The sequence below is a fragment of the Peromyscus maniculatus genome, chromosome 9 (assembly GCF_049852395.1).
Source record: "Peromyscus maniculatus bairdii isolate BWxNUB_F1_BW_parent chromosome 9, HU_Pman_BW_mat_3.1, whole genome shotgun sequence".
In the NCBI taxonomy this organism is placed as follows: domain Eukaryota; kingdom Metazoa; phylum Chordata; class Mammalia; order Rodentia; family Cricetidae; genus Peromyscus; species Peromyscus maniculatus.
This window is the reverse complement of record NC_134860.1, coordinates 48,003,609-48,012,390: the sequence shown is the minus strand read 5'-3', so window position 1 is coordinate 48,012,390 and position 8,782 is coordinate 48,003,609. Positions and strand designations below refer to the sequence as shown.

The following is an 8,782-nucleotide window of genomic DNA, read 5'->3' as shown; positions in this document are numbered from 1 at the left end:
ATTGCCTGAGAACTTCCTATAATTTGATAATAGTTGGCACATTAAAAGACTTTTTTGTTGCCTGAGGTCCATTTCCCTCATGATTCCAGGAAAATAGTTTCCATGTAGGATATGTTTCACTGCATATTTCCAAATATTTTATTTATTGATGTTTGAAATCTTCAAAGAACCCTAGATTACTTAAAGCAGAGGTGAATGTTCTTGATTTTTTTCTCAATTACTTCCATACCGGGTTAAATAACCAACACTTGTGATTAGTTGGCTTGGTATTTCCAAGCCTTTTGAAATGATGACCTTTCTATTTTCCATTCTGCTCTCAAAGCACATAGGTCCAGGTGAAAACAACTTTTATAAAATCCCATAAGATTCTTGAATTCTCTTTGTGAGCTCACTAATGTGATACTTCTTTGTTTTTTAATAAATCCCATTGCAAAATGATTTCTTGGTCAATTTCCAGTTCCCTACAATGCTTGTTTAATTTACAGCTTCTAAACAACAAATGGGTAGGCAGGGTCACTCATTTACGTTTGAAATTGTCTCCCAGGGATCTCAGAAAGAAACTTATTTAATATTCAATAAATCTAGAGCTCAGATTCTGCCATAGACAGAGTAAGTAATGCTTTATTATAAAAGACTTCTTCTGACAGTCTTAATTGCTGGTCCTTTTCCTCCCATCAATAAAGCAGCTTATGTATGTTGGTATATACCACAGAACAGAAAGAATTTGTCAAAAAATTGACAAAAGAGATATATTTATTCTTGAACTCATCCATAGAAATTTGTGTGATGTATCTTTTAGGAGCAAAAAATAAATTCTGAATTGTAAACTTGCACATGTCCGTAGGAGGAACAAACTCATAATTTAGTACGAGTAAAATTGTGAGAAAAAGAAGGTAATTCATTTCTAATGATTATAGGGGGTAATGTTCTTCCATTAGATGTGTATGAAAATAGGGCATTGTCCATTGTAAGTAGGACAGCCTTGTCCATCAGTACCAGTAAAAATAGTTTTCTAAGTATGTGTGCTGTGGATCAACCAGGAAACTCATACTTACAAATATGTTGTCAGTTCTTTGGAAATTTATAATTTTTCTGCAATTGCTCTATGAAGTGCTGTTATGTTACTTAAGATCCCTTACATGTGATATATTTTTATTTGATTTTTGAATATGTGTATCTTTATGTTTGCAATGACTCATTGTGTATTTGTAACCAAATGTGTATTTGTCTATGCATGCTTAATATATTGTCTGTGTGAAGGAAGTTATTACAATACACTAGCTATAATCATTAAGATTGTGTAGATGAACAGATGGACAAATACGTGGTAGATCTGTTCATATTATTTGCATTTGACTAGTATTTAGTGCCAGAAAAGAGTGCTGTTTTCAGTACATTTATTTAAAAAGTATTTGTTTCTTTACTAATGTTATATAGTCTTCTCTCAAGTCAACATATTAGATAAGATGGAGGAAAAGGATAGTAAGAATAATATACACATATGTATATTTATGCATATTTTTGTATATGTGCAGGTCTCTACCTATGAATCCAGATGATTAATATGGATAATAAGTCTGTTGTGACTGAATTTGTTTTGCTCGGACTCTCTAATTCCTGGGAACTACGGATATTTTTCTTTATAGTGTTTTCCTTCTTTTATGTGGCAACAATGGTGAGTAATGGCATCATTCTTGTCATTGTCGTATCTGACTCTCACCTACACTCTCCTATGTATTTTCTGCTTACCAACCTTTCTATTATTGATATGTCTCTTGCTTCCTTCGCCACTCCCAAGATGATCATAGACTATCTAACTGACCATAAAACAATCTCTTTTGGTGGGTGCATCTCCCAGATATTCTTTCTCCACCTGTTCACTGGTACTGAGATTATTTTACTAATGGCTATGTCTTTTGACAGGTATATTGCAATTTGTAAACCCTTGCACTATGCTTAAATCATTAGTCCCCAAGTGTGTATTCTCTTTGTGGTGTCTTCATGGATTGTGGGAATCATGCATTCGATGAGCCAGGTCATATTTGCCCTCACATTACCATTCTGTGGCCCCAATAAGATAGACAGCTTTTTCTGTGACCTTCCTGTGGTGTTCCAGTTGGCTTGTGTGGATACTTATGTTCTTGGTCTTTTTATGATTTCAACAAGTGGCATAATTGCATTGTCTTGCTTTATTCTGTTATTTAATTCATATGTTATTGTGCTGGTTACAATAAAGCATCATTCTTCCAGAGGATCATCTAAGGCCCTTTCCACCTGTACAGCCCATTTCATTGTGGTCTTCATGTTCTTTGGCCCATGCATCTTCATCTATATGTGGCCACAAAACAGCTTTGTGATAGAGAAGATCCTGTCTGTATTTTATACCATCTTCACTCCTATTCTGAACCCAGTAATATACACTTTGAGAAACCACGAAGTAAATTCAGCCATGAAGAAACTGAGAAGTAAGTTTCTCAATTTCAGTACAGAACCTCCTCCCCATTCTTTTTAGTTTTAAATTCTTCATTATTCAGTGTAACGGATGTCATGAAACAGAAATACTGTGTGATGAGTGTAAAAAGGTACATTTGAAACTTTAAAAAGAAGTTAATGGAAGTAATTGTTTACAGAAAAAAATTATAAAAATATCAGGATTTGCTGTTTAGTTAGGATGTTGAATAATCAACTCAATAGAAAACAGGACCACATAATAGGTACAGCTTAAAGAGGAATTAAGTGATTAAAGGAAATAATGCCAGTTATGAATACACAGAAACTCAAGATATCTCCTAAAGCATGGCAAATGTGTAAGATTTCTATGATCCTTAGGAATTCTGCAGCGCTGTAGAAAATTAATTTCTGTCCCCAAACCATCATTTTTCTACATCCCTGAGCCATTTCTGCTTCACATTTAGAACAATTTGTAACTTCTGGAATAAGAGAAATCCTGGTATATAAAATATGAAAATATAGATGAGGTGTAAAGAAATTATGTGAGTGATTCTCCACCAACCATACCAGTTAAGGAGCATATTAGTATCTCACTCTTACACCCAGATACCTCGTTAATCATCACAGTGACACTACTTTGATGTCTTCTGCCAATGGAGATCTATGGACTAGTGCAACAATCTGGAAATTCAGACAATGTTATAAGGTGAGTTGCAAGGCTGATGGCTTGTGTTTCAGCAGGTCCATGGAAGTTAACATTAGAATTAAATTAAGAAAGATAGCTCATGATAACAATCAAATTTGTGAAGAGTGATGTTTAATTATAATTTATTTATTTTTGTTTTTTGAGACAGGATCTCTCCAGACAGCTCTGACTGTCATGGAACTACTTCTGTAGACCAGGGCTGATGTCAAACTCAAAGAAACCCCCCTGCCTCTGCCTCCCAAGTGCTGGGATTAAAGGCATGTGCCACTACTGCCCAGATTAACTCCAAATTATTGTATAGCTTTATCCTTTGGTTAAAGAGTTACTTCTGATTCATATTTGGGAAAAATAAGTTTCTCTTTAGTAACACACTGTTCATTTAATATGTGTGTTCATATATGCAAGTTTTGGTAAGTGTTTTAAACATTATCATCCTTGTACACTAAGAATGACTCTCAGCCCGCTGAAAGTGATTCCAATTCCACGTACTAGAAGTTGTAAAATATTGTGATTCTGTTTATTGTACTTTGCAAATGACCTTTAAAAATGATAGCAAACATTGAGTAATTCACTATTATTTAAAATTTACTAATAGTATTTGTAAAAATGGTATCAAATATATTTTCTCAGGTGTAACCACCAAAGGTAGAATATGCAAAAAACAAATACTTATGCATACTTGGTTGTTTTTATTCATTGGAATTACTGAACAATGAAGGGAACCACAAAATTACATATGAATTAAAGTAAACTCCAAACAATGCTGTCAGAATTATTAGCATAGAATGCCACAAATACATAAAGTAAAAGAAGGAGGAGGAGGAGGAGGAGGAGGAGGAGGAGGAGGAGGAGGAGGAGGAGAAAAAGAAAGAAAGAAATAGGTATGAGGAGCTGGAGATGAGTTTGGTTGATAAAATATTTGCCTAGCATATGTAAAACTTACCCACAAGTCAGCTGTAAGAGAAAATAGATAAGATAGAAATTGTGATAAATGAGATCAGATAAATGTAGTTACAATAATAATTTCAAATTATGCATGTTTCTCAAAATATCTTGAGGATAATTTCAGAATATGGGATACTTCAAAGGTGGTAGGTTCACTGTGAAGCCAGTAAAATGTAAGTATTACATGCCCTGCAAGCCCCTAGGACAGGCCTTGCAACTCTCCAGTAATTTATTTTTCCTTTAATAGATTCCCTTCTGTTTTATAAGATTTTGTCTTTGCAGACCTTAGTCTATTCTGAATCTTTGACTCTGATCATTTTAAAAAATGTTTAATGATGGAGACAAAATATCTGTTGGGAGCATAAATGAAACCATTTTGTGGAACTTAAATGGTCATTTCACATGACTTGGAATAATGTAATGTCTGTATAGTATTTATACTATAAACTTGGGCATGATACTTGACATCTCGAAGACTTAGCTTCTGTATTAGGAGATAAAAATGGTACTGTAAATTAATATAGAGATGTTTTACAAATCAAGGACATAAATCATATACAGCACACAGTCATGCTCAATGAGTGTCCCTATCATTCTGGGTGGTCAATGCTTAGTATTGTCTTGATTTCATAACCACAAAACTTATCAAAAGGCATTTTGTGGGGTATATATTATGGTGTATATTTCATGTGTATGCTGGCACATGACTACAATTCCAACACTGTGGTAGGAGGGTTGCTGTGAGTTCAAGGCCCCTGTGGGCTATATAGTGAGTAGCAAGACACCCAGAGCCACATGCAACACTCTCCCCTAACTCCACCCCCAAAAGGAGGAAATTTTAGGATGTAGAGTATTATAAGAATGTTGAGATTAAAATGTGGAGTGAGTTTGATGCAAATGTCAGGAACATGGCCATAGGCAAAGAGAGCCTCAGAAAATATGCATCATGCTTTTATTACTAGAGAATTTAGACAGGAAAAAGGGAGGGAGGAGAAGGCAAATGAGGAAGGAAAGAGATGGAGGGAAGGAGAGAGGGAGAGAGAAAGGGGGCAAGAGATGAAAGCCACATGGCTGAGGGAGGAAAAGGAAAAGAGATATTAAAAATCACATTAACAGGGATATTTGTAGCTCAACAAGACATGAATCCTCAAGTGTGTATGTCATGCAGATGCCAAGAAAATTCTATTTTCCTCTTGGCATTCTGCCAGTACAATGTTATATATCATTTAAAACATTTCTTTATTGAGCTCTCTCTCTCTCTCTCTCTCTCTCTCTCTCTCTCTCTCTCTCTCTCTCTCTCTCTCTCTCTCTCTTTCACGCGCATGTGTGTGTGCGCGCGTGCGTGCGTGTGTGTGTGTGTGTGTGTGTGTGTGTGTGTGTGTGTGTGTGTTTATGTGTATGTGTGTGTAAGTCAGAGGACAACTCTCAGCGGTTGGTTCTGCCCTGTAGCCTTGTGGGATTTGGGATCAAAGTCACTAGTCCTTCATGCAAGTGCCTCTACATTCTGAGTCATTTTTGACTCAGAAAAATGGTCTCTAGAAGCCATTTTTAAATGACTCTTCTGGAGTTAGGTATTGGGCAGCTGAATGAAAACCTCCCTCCTTGTGCTCTCCACTCTGAGAAGCAGGAACAAATGTCATGGGAGTATAAGCTGGGCTCTGTCCTCAAAACTTTTAGGAACATAAAGTGAAACCATTTTATACAACAACTTAAAAACCATTTTATGCCACTTGTAATAATGTAATGCCTAGAAGATAAGAGATGCCACCATGCAGTTCTTATGAGACATGGCTACCTTGGACCTGGGGCTCAGATAGGAGCCAAGCACAAGACAAGCCTTCATATGCTAATGACTAACCCTAAAGTGACTTTGATATGTGAACCACCACTAACCTATGAACGCTTATAGCACAAAGCTACTGCTTAATTAAAGGATATAAAAACTGGAACTTGGAAAATGGTCTATAGGATCTCATTGGAGTGTTCCCAAGATTCTGATTGTCTAGCAAGAGAACTTAAGTTTGGCCTCTGTGGGTAGCCCTGGTTTTAGTGACTGTTGAAATTCTGACATTAGCCTTGGGCTCACCCATGCCTGCCTGTCAGCACTAGCCACTGGACCTTCTGGGCCTCTATCAGTGCCATCCTCCCAGCCTGCCACATCTAAAGGATTCCTTAGCAGACATGTGTTGAGCCTGAAAGCTTCTGAAACAGCTTCACTGGAGAAAATTCCCCCAATGGATCCTTACAGTGGCATTTTCTGACCAATCAACTGTTCTATGCTTGTTGAGATGTCTGTTTGACTTTTATACTAGTGTGATATTATAATGAATATCTGTGTGAATAAAATGAATATATTCAAAATACATATCTTGTGTGGACATCCTAAAGGCCCACAGCCAACCATCTACGATCTTCACAAAATTCCTCTGACTAAAGCAGAAATCTTTGATCAAGAACCAGAAATCTTGTTTGAGCTGCAATGAGAGTCACTACTTTTCATGAAGAAAGAAATAGTACTAAATGTTTAAAGACACCATAGCCTAAGAGAGACTAGTGTACAGTTTGCTGATGGTACTGTCTAGTAGCTAGAGACAGAGGATCACCCAGAATAATAACCACAGCCCAGTCCACAAACCACAACGTTTTTGTGTGGCCAAAACAAAACAGGGTCAACAAGGAAAGCCACATACTGGTTTGCTCCCAGTGGAAGATACCAACCCAATCAGCCTGAAAGGAAAAGAGCCATGTGCTGCAGGTGGCCTCTGAGTATCCTCACCCCAATGCATCGTTGAGGATGGGAAACAGACCTCTTTACCTTTATTTTTCATTTAATTTTGCTACTTTTATTGTCTAAATAAAATGTTAGTTCAAATCTTCCTTTTTATTCTTTCATCCCTCTGATGATAGGTATTCATAGACATAATATAAACAAACATTAAATCAGAGAAATCCAAACATTATATATATGTTTATATATATATATATATGCATACACACATATAAAACATTTTATTCATGTTCTCTTCCCTTCAGTTTTTTATTCTTTGTGAAACTCATGCAATATATTTTTATCATATTCTTTCCCATCCCCCAGCTCCTTCCAGATCCCACCCACCTTCTATCCACCTGGCTTCATGTCCTTTCTCTCTCTTAAAACAAAACCTCCAAAGCCACAAAGAAGATAGAGTCTTATGTGCGTTGGCCAAATAGTCCTGAGCATGGGGTTTGCCCACAGTATGTTATATTCACTGAAGAAAATTGATTTTTCCCTTTCCAAGCAGCTATCATTTTGGAATAGCTTCTTCACTGGTGGTGGGATATTGTGCCTACTTCATTTTTGTGCTGGGATTTTTGTCTGTCTTGAGCTTCTGCAGGTCTTGTGCATGTTGTCATGGTCTCTGTGAGTTCACTTGTGCATCTAACCTCATATGTTCAGAAACAGGTTCCTTAGAATTACCCACTACTTCTGTCTCTTGCAGTCTTCCCATGTCCTCTTCTACATAGAACCCTGAGCCTTGATGGGATGGGTGTGATAATGACATTCAATTTAGGGCCAAGCACTTCAAAGTCTCCTACTCTCTCCACTTCTTTTCAGTTATGTGTCTCTATTAATTTTCATCTGGGAGGAAGAAGTCATGGTGTGGACCAACCCTAGGGACTGGGAAGTAACTCACCTTGCCCCTACCAGATGTTGCTGGGTAAGCTGGCCTTGGCTGAGAGATGGGGCTGGATCAATTAAAATCTTTCAAAACTGATGTGAAAGTGTGTGTGTGTGTGTGTGTGTGTGTGTGTGTGTGTGTGTGTGTGTGTGTAGAGATAAAAGAAAGAACAAATGGACCTTCAATAGGAGCAGACTGTATTTTAATTAGTACAACGAGGGGAGACAGTTTTGTTGAGGAACTGTATATACATGACAAATGGGCCTTGGGGTTTTATGAGCAAAACGAGTTCTTGTGGTGGAGGATTCTATCTGCAGGTCTGTTCTTCTCAGTCTCCTGCTGTCTCAGTTGTAATTACAAATGGGAGCAGCTTAGTAGACCACACCATCCTTTGTTCTCCCATGTCAGGAGCTTCATAGATCCTCAGAGTCTGCAGATGGCATCATCCTGTCCTCAGTTTAGGAGGCCACACGGCTTCAGACTCCCTGGAGCCTGGCAGCCTTCAGGTGTAGTAGTATATCAACATTCCTGCCCTGCTTCCTTAGTCCATCTTATGCTTTGGGACCATTAATACTTTAGTCCGGAGACAATGCCCTTCCCCCATCCCCTCAGACTAATCATCTGGTGTGAAGCATGGTGGGAGGGGTAGGCAGCTCATCAGAATTGCTGACTTGGACCCAGCTTCTTCCAATAGGCAAGGGCATTTTGTGCCAGTGTGTTTATGAAGTCCACTTACTTCCCCTGTGGTAAGATGTTTAGTTCTGATCTACCTGGCACTTTATTATGTCAGCATGGAAAATGAAGATCATGGAGGGAGAGCACTGGTCTGTGGGCAGAACAATATGTCATTAGAAGTCTTCTTTTTTTCTTGTTGTGCCTTCTTTTGAGAAATTTCATTTATTTATTTATTTAGAATTTTTCTTTATTAAGAAATTTACTACTCACTCCACATACCATCCACAGATCCCCCTCCTCTTTCCCCCACATCCCAAGCCCTTTTTTCCCGAGACACCCTGTGTCC

The 8,782-nt window shown here is 37.7% G+C and overlaps 1 protein-coding gene across 1 annotated transcript; it reads left to right on the top strand.

The window, feature by feature from the left end:
- The first annotated feature begins 1,555 nt into the window (after positions 1–1,555).
- LOC102915307 (olfactory receptor 4K2) lies at positions 1,556–2,512 on the top strand. The gene is given in 1 exon segment (XM_006990989.3): positions 1,556–2,512. A coding segment is annotated over 1 exon segment (957 nt).
- The last annotated feature ends 6,270 nt before the right edge of the window (positions 2,513–8,782 follow it).